Below are 13,992 nucleotides of genomic sequence, written 5' to 3' on the forward strand. Positions count from 1 at the left end.
TATATATAGAGAGGATCTTACTAACAGATAAGGGATTCTGTGCAAAAGCCTAGAATGTCAGTACTCTTCTCCATAGCCTCAAACTCTGGTCTGACCTCTGGTTCTGCCAGACAAAAGTCCTCTCTGCCTCTCTGGTCTGGTAGAATTCCTGCATTAGGTATCATTTGCTGTTGTATTGTTACATATGGCTGTAACACACCCTGGTGAGCTCAGAAGAGTTGAAGGTAGTGCCAGTCAGAACTATTGAGTTAAAGATGCAACCCTGTGTATCACAGGCACAGGTACACATAGTGAACAGTATAAGCCATGTACCTAGCTTCACCTGCTAGAGCACTTCCAAGAGATGGGGATTTAATTGCTACCTACTGAAGAAGGACCCTGAAGTTGTCCCAGTGTATCTCATGGATGATTCAGAGAGTGGAGCAGAATAATAAATATGGCTAGACCTCTACACTGATACAAAATTGGTATCCGTGTCAGCAAAAATGATCCGCGGATATCCACATCCACAGGTGCGGATACGCTTGGATATAAAGTGGATCTGTGGATTTGCAGGGCTCTAAATATGGCCTTTTATAAATCGTGCCTGCTCACTTGTTCAGAAATATTCCAGTCAGGCTAGATTCTGCTCTTCATGAAGCTAGAGAGAACTGATTTACCATGTTTTCAAAAGGTGTTCCCAATACTGAATAAAGGCCTGGAAAACATCTTGCAGGGAGGAACTGTGCATTGACAAGTGGAAGGGAGGGGAGCTGGTGACTTATTCTGCCTCCTCCCATCCCTCATTTTGTGATTTGTTGATAAGGAATCTTTTGACAGTAAATTAAAAGGTATTTCTGAGCAAAAGTGCTATCCAGCTTTTAAGTCGGAATCAGCCATGTCAACCAAAATGCATAATCTAAACCCCAGACTTCCTCTTCATTTCCTGTGGTCCCCCTCCTCTCCCTTTAAAAAAAACCTAGATGGGCAGGTGGAGGGGAAAATATATATATTCTCGAAAACATTTCCTGTCAGACATTTGCTTATCCAAACTGGGTACAGATGACGGAGCCTGAGCCATGCGGAAAGGGGGCAGACATTCTGCTTCATTGAAGTCCTTGTCATCTGAATCATCCAGTCCAGAAAACTGTGAAAAAAAAATCTTTCATGAGATCAGGTTTTTTCTGTAACAGTTAAAATAGTGTCTGGCTACTAGTGGCCTAATAGCTTTCTTTTAAAATGTGTGCTTGAGTAGTGTCCTCATCATTCTTTGTTCAGAAAGGAACTGCGTGAGACTTGTGCAGTAAGAAACAATGTCATGGGTTCACCAAGCAGGCATGCCTTGTAGAAGTCAGTAGTTTGCTCCGGGGGGGTGTGGACATGACCTCTGCTCTCAAAGAACTGGAAGCTGGTTGTCTGGGCTGCCCTTGTTTGAGAAGCAGAGAGACCAGCACTGTATTAGGAGTACATCACCGGTCATGTCTGAGGAGTATGTTACGTAGATAGTTGATGAAATTATCATTAGGACTGAAGTGCTATCACCATCACTTAGCCACCCATTTCATTGTGTATTTTCTGTCATGAAGAAGTCTGGTCAAACATCACTGATCTGCAGAACCTGCCCATAAGATGGTCTGCATGTGACTAAAATGCTTGATCAAACAAGTTCATCGTTAACCCTGCCCTGAAGATCGCCCAACCCCTTTGCAGGCAAAGCCAAATCAGCTCTGCCATTTGCATTAAATCCTTCCACTCCCATCACTGGTACCGAGAGGGACACAGTGGATAGTCACTGTGTTGGCTGGCAGGACAGCACCACCATGGTTCATAAATCCTGCAGCAGCACGTAGCAACAGAGGCATAAGTAAGTAACAGGGTGCCAGACCACATAGGACTTTCCAGATTTTAACCAGCACCTTTGCTGAACTTTTTGGGACTGCAAAGCTCACAAGAACAGCTTTCTTTCTAAATGTCCTGCTACTCCTGACTCTATTCATACAAGGAATCCTTGTCTCATGTTGTTTCAGGGCTTTCACTTCCAGACTATGGAAGTCTAGAGGCGTTTGAAAGTAGTAGTGAAAAGTAAACATTTTTGAGCCTCAGAAGTTCATTAGGGTTTTGGCCAAAGGTTTGCGGAGGGAAGAAGAGATTCTTGTTTGTTCCTAGCTGGAATTAAAAGCCTTTGAAATAAATGAGAATTTTGCCAGTGACTTCATGTGGGGTCAGCATTTCATGCCTGGATCTGGTAAGATGTAGCATTCAGAAGTGTTTTCTGGTATCTTTGCAAGGGATCAGTGTAAGTGGTTTCTGGGTCCATTGTACATGATCTGTGTAATTCTGAATGGCCACCCAGTCATAACCTTTGAATTCCCCAGTATGAAAGTGACCAGGAACATTGGGCAGCTGTGAATCGGGAGCATAACAACTGGGAAGGAGACATGATGCAGGGAATAGGAAAGAGTTTGTGTATACAACAGTGTTACCTGTTTCCTTCTTAGCAGCAGTTCCTATTACATATGTCTTTCCATAGACTTCAGCGACATTAGAATGGAGCCATACTACTTCAGAAGTGTTAGCTCCTTTAAATCATTCTTTCTTTTGAACTTCATGTATTGATTTTAAGACACTTATCCCAAATGACATTACCCATGGAGAAGTGTTCATTTCAGTGAGTTACTCCCCCCTTGTGCAAAGAATTAGGCACCGCTTCAGCCCCCAAAACAGCTTAAATGGGATTCAAGTGGGGCACAGGTGGGGTGAAGTTTTGTGGACTAAAAATTAGGGTACACCTGACTATCAGATGTTGAAAGGGGATAATGTAGGGTTGCAATTGCATGAAGCTGTCCTGGAGGATTTCTGACTTGGGGTATTAAAATGAATAAATAAAACAAAAGGCCTCCTAGCTCAGTATGACCAGTGCGTACAGCAGCAGCACCGCTAAATGAGTGTAAGGAAGGACAGCAGGTTCAGACCCAGGGTTCAGACTGATTGTTGCCAGATGAGCTTTATTCCTCTATGTCACTTGGCCTGGGAGGCAGAAGTTCAGAAGGCCCCTGGCAAATGAGTGATAAGAATGGGGCAGCTTTTTGTGCGTGTGTGTGTGTGTGAAATCATTTAGGCTTTCAAGCTGTCTCTTTGCATGCTTGAGATGGGGAGTCTGCAGAAACAATGAAAGCCAGACAAACCATTTCTGAACATTTGTGTGGAGCCCTTGCAGCTCAGGGAGGTCTGTAAAACGTATTGTGTCAGCCCCCCAGACAGCAGACCTTCTGAACTTGAGAACACTGGACTCCCACACTGCCCCACTACCAAGGAGACCTCCCAAGGACTCTGGATAGTTCAATGTTTTATCACAGCTCAGGAAATAGCTGCGCTGTGATAATTAGGCCAATTTTTGGCACAGCAATAAGAAGCATTTAAGAAGCAGTGAAAGGGGAAGAGGGAAAGATTTTCAGAGCTTTTTACTCATCTATGAACATAAACTGCATTACTCTGAATGTGTTGCTGGTTAATTTAGAAAGTAATCTAACAGACCAGGCAAACTCTATCTATAAATATGTGTTGCCCACTGGAATTGATATCTCTGGATGATTTCCCTCTTAACCATAGGATTTCAATTACTTTAGTGTGAATTGTGCTCCTCTGGGCTCATCTGAACCAGTTTTCTTCTTGCATCTGAAGATCTTTTGCCAGTTTAAAATAAAGAGCAACTTCATATTCTTGCTCTGCTGGGGTCAGGGGAGCATTTTATTTATTACAACTTCTAAAGTTTGCTGGCCAAAATATATCTCTTGGTAAGTATGAGTCCAATACATACTGTGCCTTATGCATGGAATGACCTCTGAGTTGTGGTACTCAAAACCACCATGCTCTCCTTGTTCAACCCCCTCTGAAAAACTCAGGCCAACGTTTTCAGGCTTGGGTGTCAAATGTCACCTGACTCAGTTTCCAGTTAGGAAAACATTTGTGTTCAGGACAGCACTTAAGCATGCGCATAAGTCAAGTTGACTTAAACAAGTGCTTTAAAACATTTGTGCTTCAGTGCTGACCTGAGATGGAATGGATTTAAGTAAACATTACGTTCTTTCCTTAATTTGCAGACTTAAATCTTGTGCGTTCACACTAAAATAAAAGTGGGTGATTTCAGAGGGGCTGAATACTGGCAGCTCCAAATGAGAAAATTGTGATCTTATTTCTTGCACATTGTCCACATGTTGTGAGATCATAATTCAAAAAGACAATTATCTTCCTTTAATCCATCTTGTGTTTTGTGTCAGTCTTTTATGCCATGATTCTGCCAAGATTTACACATATGACTCTTTATGTTCACATCTCATAGAGAGCCAAATGAAGATTAATAAGCATGAGAGGTGATAAAAATGTGTGATACTTTTAAGAGAAAATTACAAAATTTATCTTTAATTTTTTGTCAAAATTTAAAAAACATAAAATTTAGACTAAATTTGCTGCTATTACTGCTGTCTTTTTGAGTATACATAAGAGTTGCTGACTTTGCTAATTTAATGTTCTTTTTATTTATTGTGTGTAATTTTCTCAGTTTTTAAAAATGCAAACTTTAAAAAACATAAATTGCATTGTATGGAATCATATTGACACTCACATTGGTCATTATTTTAGTTGAAATGATTAGATCTACAGTACAGTTACTTGCCCTTTGCACCAAAAATGTAACTCAGTCCTGTTCTTGTCCCTTCTGCATTCAAGTCCAGTATTGTCCACTCCATGCTGCCTGGAAACCAGCAGGAGTATTGAAAGTACAGTTTTCCTCAGAGATGAGCAGCTTGTGGCTGCCAGGGGCTGCAGTTTCAAGGAAAGTTCTGAACAGGTCTACACATAGGAAGAAAGTTGACTTAAGGTATGCAGCTCCAGCATATCAGGAATTAATGTACCTTAAGTGAAATTTCTTCAGTGTCCCTACAGTGGGAAGTTGTTGGGAAGTCGATGGGAGAAACTCTCTCGTCAACCTGCCTGACTCTTTGTGACTCAGTGGAGTACCAGGGTTCATGAGAGGGTAAGTGATAGATTTAGCATGTCCATATTAGACCCGCTAAATTGATCCCTGAGAGATCAATCTCCAGAAGGTCAGTTTCCCATTAAGTGTAGAAAAGCCCTCTGATCAATCCCTGGACTGCCAGATTGGAGTATGCTTAATTACTTTGTGGGGATGGGGCATACATGCCGTCTGCTTGGCATTTAGGAGCTCTGCAGGGATGAAGCATGCTCAATACAGATGGAATCACTGGGGAATTTAATTGCCACACCCTAAAGAAGTTACTACTGAGCAGCTGTTTTTCAGAGGCATGTATCTTGGACAGATTTGGATGAATTTTTAAAGAGGTGCTCCAGACACATTCTTGACTCAAGAGCAACCACTTTGCCAAATTTCAAGCCCTAGTTCCAAAGTATGGTGGTGCTAGAAGTTCTTCATGAAACGGACAAAACCTTCACCTCTTTCTGAGAAACAGCTGAACCGTTTTGCTGAAACTTTCCAAAAAAATCATCCTAAGGCAGACATCCAGCATGAAAAATTTCAGCCTGAATAATTAAAGATTGAAAAATGATATGCAATTGAAAACAGTCTCTTATAATGGGAAATGAAGAGCAGCATTAATTATATGCAGCACTACCAGCTGCAGATATAATATGTATTCGTATAGCTATTTGTATATGTATACGTGCATACTAATGCATATAATGCACATTTGTGGTAAGTATATATGTCTGTATATGCATGCATGTATACAAAAATGCGCTCATTTTCACACACATACAGACACCTGTTTCATACAACATTCTGACTGTGACACACACTTTCCCTCCTGTGGTTTGTTTACTTTTGCATCATGTTGATTTGCACTTCCTGTGCCTGTGGACAGTAAGTGTTGTGGGCATGGATCTATTCTTTGTTTCACCCACTGCATCTAACATACAGCACCATGCACGCTGATGGCACCGGGTTAATGTTTGCCGACATTAAATATTAACATTTGCCAAAAGCCTTTAAAACTGAAGATTAACTGAGTATGACCTGGCAGCGATGCTGCGTCCTTTCTAATACCTTTTCTGATACTAGCTATTGTTCTTTCTGATATTTATGTGGAAGCCACATTCTACTGAGAAAACTGCATGTTGAAATAAAGCCATAAACACCTTTTTCTGAAGCCATATGGCTGTATGGGAGGTATTAGTTGCTCATGACTGCCTTAAATACTCAACCTGGATAAACATGTTACTGCTGATAATATTTTGCAAGTGTGAAGAACTGAATCCCATGTGTTAACATTTTTGTCTTTCATCTTTCCTGTGCAAATCCTTTACCATTTTGGAGGGCTTGCTCATTCTGATGATATAGTTTACTCCCATTTCCAGCCCCTTGCCACTTCCCAATTGTTTTCACCCTTTTGCTATCTGCTTTGCTCTCTTTTTTCCCTGTCTTGAATGCCCTCTTTTCCTTGACTCTGTCCTGCAGTCCTTCCTTTGCTCATTTGTATCTTTGCCTTCAGACTGACTCTCTTCCTCAAACTGCTGGAATCTTTCTATTGCCATCTAAATGTGAGGTTGCCTCCTCAATACTCTCTTTGTTAATTCTCTTAAATCTCATTAGACTTTTGTTGCTAATGTGTGAGGCATTGTATGTTTGCCTAAGGGAACTCTGTATGGAGACAAATATTGTGTGGTGCATGCTGCTGTAGCTTCCCAGTCCCCAGTCTCTCCAACTACACATAGGGCTTGTCTACTCTACCTCCCTACTTCGAAGGGACTATGGTAAGTAGGGTGTTGGGAGTTTATTAATGAAGTGCTGTGGTGCATATGCAGCATTTCATTAAGCAAAGTCCCCACCCCCCGTGGCAACTCCGAAGTTTTAAACTTCAAAGTGCTGGCTTGCGTCTAGCCGCGGCTCACCCGCCGGTACTTTGAAGTGCTTGGGCAGTCCCTTTACTCCTCAAAATTCGTTCATATGCACCGCCGTACTTCATTAATAAACTCCCGACATCCTACTTACCATCCTCCCTTCAAAGTAGGGAGGTAGTGTAGACACAGCCATAGCTTTTTAAGCCCAGCAGCAGTGTCTTCTAGAAGTTATTACATGAGCCCAGATCCTGCAGCCTTCATGCACCCCAAAGTCTATTGATTTCTGTAGGAGTTTTGTTTTGTTAAAACAAGTACAGGGTCAGAACTGTAGTTTCAGAAACTCTTTCAGTGGGGCTTATGCTCCCAAGTCACTGAGGTGCTTTTGAAATGTCCCACCTAAGTGTAGATAGGGTCACTGGCTTTCTTTGTAGATGACTAGAGATTTTGCAATCTAGGATGATAAATTTAGGAGTTAGATTTTCACAAGCACCTAAACGACTTGAGCAGAAATCCTGCTGCAGGTCAATGGATCTGCTAAGTCACTTATCCCATTTAATAATTCACCGCATGCTCCTGCTTCCACATTTCGGCTGCAAACCAGCAGTACCCATTGAAGTGAAGGCCTCTTAGGTAGGTTGTATTAGGCACTCCGAGGTTGTTCTTTTTAGGTTACATTTGACATTTCCAGAAATCCCTTCCTTCTGCTAAAATCCTTTGTATGATGGAGATGTTTAGTCTCAGAATGTTTTGAAAGAGTCCTTAGGGGTCTGGCTTGTTTATGAAGTTGGGTTATGGCTCAACCCCTGTCACGGCTTATCTTCAACACTGCCAGGCTTTGGACAGCCTGTATGTGGTCTGATGGGTTCTGTTTCCTCTCCACATGTCACTCTTCTGCATTTAACCAAAGTCCATTGTCACTTGTTTCACAAATTTACCAAAGACTAATATAATTCCTCCACCTATAACGTGCCTCAAGTAGAATAAAGCAAAACCTTAGACTTGTGCAAAGCTGTTGAATTTTAATTTCAGAACTCTTTAAGTCAGGGATGCAATACATTGTAGCTGGAGAATACAGGGGACAGAAATGAAGGACTAAGTCATTGCATTTTAAATTTTCAGGTGTTCCTCCCCTACTGCAGTGGCATAGAAGTGAATTCCAGTGCTTCTAAAAGTTTAGTTAGACACAGAAACAACACAGCTAACCGAATTGCACTGCCTGGTCTTTTTTTGTTTCATGTGTTTGTCAGACCAAGATAAGTCAGATCTATTATAAGGCTAGTCAAGCCCATCTGACCCAGCCATATCCATGATTTAGTACAAATGTGATTTTTCATCCAACTTGCAAGATTGTTTGGAAGGGAGTTCAAGTCCTGTGCCCAATGTTCAATTAATTTAAGAGTCAGGTGGTCTCATTCTGCTGAGTGGGTTTACAGAGCCACTTAGAAACTTTGTCGATATTTAACTGTTCACTTGGGCTGGGTCTGCACAGCACAGCTTTCCTGGCAGGTCCATGCTAATGAGCAGCCTCAAAATTGCAAATGGTTGCTCATTACCATGGTCCCGCAGCTAATTAGCATAGTTGTGTGAGAGCTCAGTCTCAGCAAAGGGGGGTGCCAGCAGAAGAGGGGCCATGGGGACATGCCCCTGCCAGCAAAACCCCCTATGTCACCAGCTGCTTATGCCTGACTTCAAGAGTTCTGAAATTAAAATTTAACAGCTTTGTACAAGTCCAAGCTTTTGCTTCATAAGGCTTTAAGCACATTATAGGTGGAGGAATTATATTAGCCTTTGGTGAATTTGTGAAACAGGCACCAGTTATGCCAGTACTGTACTCCCACCTCTCCTCTCAGGCTGCCTCAGACAAACTAACCGCAGCATATCCAGCACCGGAGTCTGAGCATGGCACCAAAGCTGACAAGGCAACTTTGCAGGAGGCCCCATTGACTGCGGAGCAGTCCCCAGTGCAGCAAAGGGATGCTTCCCACCCTCCAGAGGTGCACCTGTCCTTGTCATCCCAGGACAAGGCAGTGGTGTGGGCCCTCTCTGAAGAGCCTGATGGCCTCTTCAGTGCCCTCCCCTCCTCTGCCCCAGCCCAGGCGGCAATGCCCACTCACCAAACATCCTGAAGATTGCTAAGTCTGTATATCAGACCCCATCTTCCATTCTGCCCACGTCCAAGAAGGCATATAAGCAGTACTATGTCCTAACAAAAGGGTTTGGATATCTGTACATGAACCTCCTGCAGGATTCCTGGTCATATTTGCCATCAATGAGACAGCTAGGCAAATGGTACCCCAAAAATAAAGACATCAAGAGGCTGCATTTATTTGGCAGAAAGATTTATTTGACAGCCAACCTACAATTTAGGGTGTCTAACCCTCAGACCCTGCCTGGCTGTTACAATTTCAACCTGTGGGACTCCATCCACAAATTCAATGAGAACCGCCGAGAGGACTGGCTCAGGAGTTCGCAAGCTGGTGGGAAATGGCAGGACAGTAGCCAGAGATGCCCTCCAGATGGCTTGGGATTCCACAGAATTGGCATCCCTGTGATTGCCTCTATGATAGCCATGAGCCACAGCTCCTGGTTACAGAGCTCTGGGCTATCCTAGGAGATGCAAACTGCCTTCTAAGAGGCAATGAAGCTGAAGGATGCAAGTCTTAATGGCCTTAAAGGCTCCAGGGGCACACTCTACTCCTTGGTCCTGCATACTTCTCAGCAACCTAGGAAGCCATTCAGTCCCCACCCACCTCTTGCACTGTCATCAAGGTCATGGGATGCCCCTGGTATTGGCTCTTACAAAAAGGACAGACATAGAGATTTTAGGCACTGCCACCAGTCAACTTCTCATCCAACAGCCCAGCCTGGTCCTTGCAGGGACCAATTCAGCCAAAAGCAATCATGTTGAGGGTGCACGTGAAGGTCACATCCCAGGTAATACTCTGGATTCACTCCCATTCTTCCTCAGCTGCCTCTGCCCTTTCTGATAGGCTTGGTCCCATATGACCTCAGATTGCTGGATGCTTAGCACAGTTTCATCAGCCTATCCCCTGCAATTTATAGCTGACCAACCTGTCCACCACCTTTCCTGTCCCCTCCTCATGGATCCTTCTCATGAACAAATCTTTGTTCAGGAGGTCAAAAACCTCCTGTGCTTATGGGGCAGTGGAGAGGATTCCATGAACCAAGGAAAGAAGAGGATTCTACCACCACTACTTACTAATTTTGAACATAAAAGGGGGCTTCAGATCTATCCTAGACCTGCATTGCCTCAAGTCTCTCAAAAACTTGGAAGTTTCGCATGGTCTCCCTGTCCTCCATCCTTCCATACCTGGATACAGGAGGCTGGTATACCAACCTCATTTTCATGGATGTACACTTCCATATTCCTGGGGCAACAGCAATTCCTCCGTTTCACATTGGGCTACCATTCCAGTTCGTGGTAATGGCCTTTGGTCTCTCATTGGTGCCATACACTTTGGCTATGTCTAGATTAAAGGGTTTTGTCAACAACATGGATGTTTTGTTGACAAAACCTGCAAAACATCCAGACTGCGACGTATGTTCTGTTGACAGTAAGTCGACAAAACTCAGTGTTTTTGTCAACAGCCGTACCCCACTTGTCACGAGGAAGAATGCTGCAGTTGACAGAGATCTGTCAACAAAACACCAGTCTGGATGTTTTGTGGGGCTTTCTGTCGACAGAAAAGGCCCCCAAGACACCACACAACCCTGCCTGCTGTGGTTCTAGATGGCCATTTTGCTGACAGAGCATCCAGGCAGTCCGTCTACTCTCTGTCAACAAAGCAGTTTGCTCTTTCGATCCATTTTGCAGTCTGGCTGTGATCTGTCAGCAGAAGTTTTGTTGCAAGATATCTTTCGAGGCAAACTTGTGCCAACAAATCCCCATAGTCTAGACATAGCCTTTGTGAATGCTCTGGGAGCTATTGGCTGCTTACTTGCAACACTGGACAGTCCAAATCTGCCAGTATCTCAGTTTGGTCTGTTCTAACTCTTGTAGCTGAGGCCTATTAATAAATGATAAGAAGTCAACTCTTACCCCAGTGCAACTGGTCATGGATATCCAAGATTGAGGTGGTCACCTCAAAACTACCTTAGATGACCTTCTCCAAGGTCAAGGTCAAGCTAAGACCTCACCTCCCAGTCTCGGTTTCATTCAAGCCAAGGTATTTACTTACCGGTCTTCTTCCCTAGGCAGCATAAGTCTGAGGTCCAGGACATTGCAGGCTTTGGCAGAGCGGTACTGCAAGCTGCAAAGCTGTGAACTCCAAGCTCTCCTCTATGAATACAGGAAACCCTTGATTTAATGAACTAATGGAGGCGAGGGTGTCCATTAATGCTGGAAGTTCGTTATATCCAAATGGTTATACTGTAAGATGATGCCCTGACCTTCCCAGCCCATCACTAACTCCTGTCCTCTGCCACACCCTCATCCCTTCCCTGCTCCTGCCCCATTCTTCCCCTCACACCTCCATCTCCCTCTCCCAATTAGTAGGAAAGGAGCTGAATGCTGGCCTGGCTCCTTCCACCTCCTCCAGTTCTCAGCACTGCAGCTCTTCCAGCCCCCGGCCATTGCAGGCAGCGACGGCCGGGTGCCTACATGCTCCATACACATGGCGGGAGGTGAGCTCCTGTGCCCCACTGCAGCCCCCCCCGGCTCCTATGGCCCCAGTGGCCCCAGCCACCGCAGTGGCCCCTCCAGCCCCAGTGGCCCCAGCCACTCTGGCAGCTCTTCCAGCCCCGGCACTGACTGTGGTGACTCTCCAGCATTTATTTAGATGGCGGGGGTGGGAGGGCTGGCAGACAGCATCCATAATTTCTGAAGTCCATTATATCAAGGTTGGTTAAATCAAGGGTTTGCTGTACTGCTTTGAGTCACCTGGAGCAAGCACTTGAATTAAAAAGTGATTACCTACCTTTGCATGACTGTTGTCCTCTGAGAGGTGTTGCTCATGTCTGTTCCATTATCCACCCACCTGCCTCTCTGTCCAAGCTTCCAGCAAGAAGGAACAGAAGAGGTGAAGTGCTAGCGGTTTCTGACATAACCTCTGCATGAGCCCAGCGCTCTAGAGGGTGCCACAGGCAGCCTCATGGATACTGCTAGAGCAAAAATCTCCGACAGCTGTACAGGTGAGCATGCACGTACCTAGAATGGACTGGACAAGAGCAACACATATGGAAAAATAATGGTTATGAAAAGGCAGGTAATTGTTTTTTCCTGTTAACTTGCTAGGAAATTCATTGGCAATTCCTGCATTCTCTGCTGATACTCCATGAAGGCGAAGGCGTATGGAGCACATTCCTCCACCCTAGCAGTGAGCTTTCAATTTGTAGATGATGTATTAGTTATGAATTACTATTATGTATTTATACTTAGCAGATGTGCCCACACTGTGCTAGGTGCTGTACAAACACAACAAAGAGAAGGTCCCTGTCTTGAAGAATTTACAGTATAAGTAGAGTGGATTTACACATAGGCAGCTAGAGTACAATTTTTTCCCCATGTAGTTCAAAACCAAACTGGCTGCCCCCAAGCTGCTTTGTTTAGGCACATAAAATAATCCATTTGCCACACCTTTTCTTTTCTGTGAAGCACTCAGGCTTAGGTTTTCTTATTTATTTCCTCTGCTCTTCGAACATCATCCTACTGACAGGATCCAGAATTTTGTCTTGTTCCCTTTGTTGCCACTTGGTTATATGTTTAAGGAGCTGTTTCTAAACTTGTTTTTTCTAAGTGTTTTCCTCTTCCCTGCTTCTTCTTTTACAGGCACTCGTCAGGCTTCCTCCTCACATTTCACAGTGTGACGAAGTCTTTAGATTCTTTGAGGCTCGACCAGAGGACATTAACCCCCCAAAAGAGTAAGTGCCATATTCGATTTCTAGCACCACACGGTGCTTTTGTTTGCGCGGAAGGAAGCCGAAGGTCATTCTGTTTTATTACCTCCAGTGGACGTGAGAACAGACTTCAAAGCTTTCAAATGCTACCTGGGAAATGGCTTTGTAATTAGGTAAAAATAAGCCAGAGTTTGGGGGGCAGGGGGAGAGGGATGGCAGAGGGTAGGAGAGCAGAGTTTCAAACAACCCCAAACACAAATCTTGCCTCCATTCCTCAGGAAGTTCCCTGCCCACTTTTCCATTGTTTCTTGATGATAATTTTAATGAGAGTTTTCCCAGCTTGTTGGTTTTACCTAACTCTTTTCACCCAGGAGTCATTAAGCTCCTGAAAGCATTGTCTCAGGAGCAGATGGAAGTCCTGCCAGTTAGAGATTGACTCATAATGAGCAGCTGCCTCTTCCACTGTATGCTTTCCTGAAGACATTAATTATCTTACTGGAGTAAGAGTGTGATCCTGAACCAGAATTGTCTCCAAAGAGTTTATTTGCTGGAAGCAGGAAGCAAAAGCAAAGGCCGGGGCAAAGCTTTGGTTGGAGATAAAACAGAGCCATAGTTTTTACCTTGGGGTGAATAGAATGATTCAAACTGAGCTGTAACCAAGGATCTGAGAACTTGTACTTTTAAAAAGATGCTAATGAGCAAGTGGGAAACCGGTGGCCCATATGTCCATGTGGCTCCCTGAGGTGCTGTGTTTGGCCTGCAGGACATTTTGTTTACCATTGACCGCATGCAGGGTTGCCAAATTCCACTCATTTCTGTCCATATAGGGCTTTTTTCTTACCAATATTATTAACTTGACGTGCACATAAAGCGTGAGCACATGAAGTGAGGTGCAACATGATTGCACAAGACTCTGCTACAGTTCACTTGACACACCCCACAAATTCTAGGTGCTCAACCACAGTTAGCAAACCTATCCTATCCTGGGAGGTACCATCTTGGTTATAAGAGACTTGGGGCCCACTGAGATGGAGGAGGGCCACTTACTTGGCTGACTCACTAGCCTAGGTGGCCCATTACTATGCAGATTCCTCCTGAAAAAACTAAGACAGTATTGTATTTACTAACAGTACTGATATTCCTTCTTCCATTCTCACTGCCACGACAGGCACACACACTTCCTATTCCTTGTGATATTTGCCTACTAACAACATCTTTACCCCATCCACACGGGCCCTCAAATCTGTTTGCTGCAATGATTGTAAATCATGCCGGGCTAACTTG

General features: G+C 44.0%; 1 protein-coding gene across 2 annotated transcripts in view; it reads left to right on the top strand.

Annotated features, from left to right (window-relative positions):
* Positions 1-13,992, top strand: part of SH3PXD2A (SH3 and PX domains 2A) — a 465,726-nt gene that overhangs the window by 218,596 nt on the left and 233,138 nt on the right. For both annotated transcript variants that reach the window (XM_074999223.1, XM_074999224.1), the window contains exon 5: positions 12,641-12,732. In XM_074999223.1, coding sequence (XP_074855324.1) covers positions 12,641-12,732 — 92 coding nt within the window. The remainder of the gene's footprint in view (positions 1-12,640; positions 12,733-13,992) is intronic.

This window comes from Carettochelys insculpta, chromosome 7 (genome assembly GCF_033958435.1).
Source record: "Carettochelys insculpta isolate YL-2023 chromosome 7, ASM3395843v1, whole genome shotgun sequence".
Taxonomy (NCBI): Eukaryota; Metazoa; Chordata; order Testudines; family Carettochelyidae; genus Carettochelys; species Carettochelys insculpta.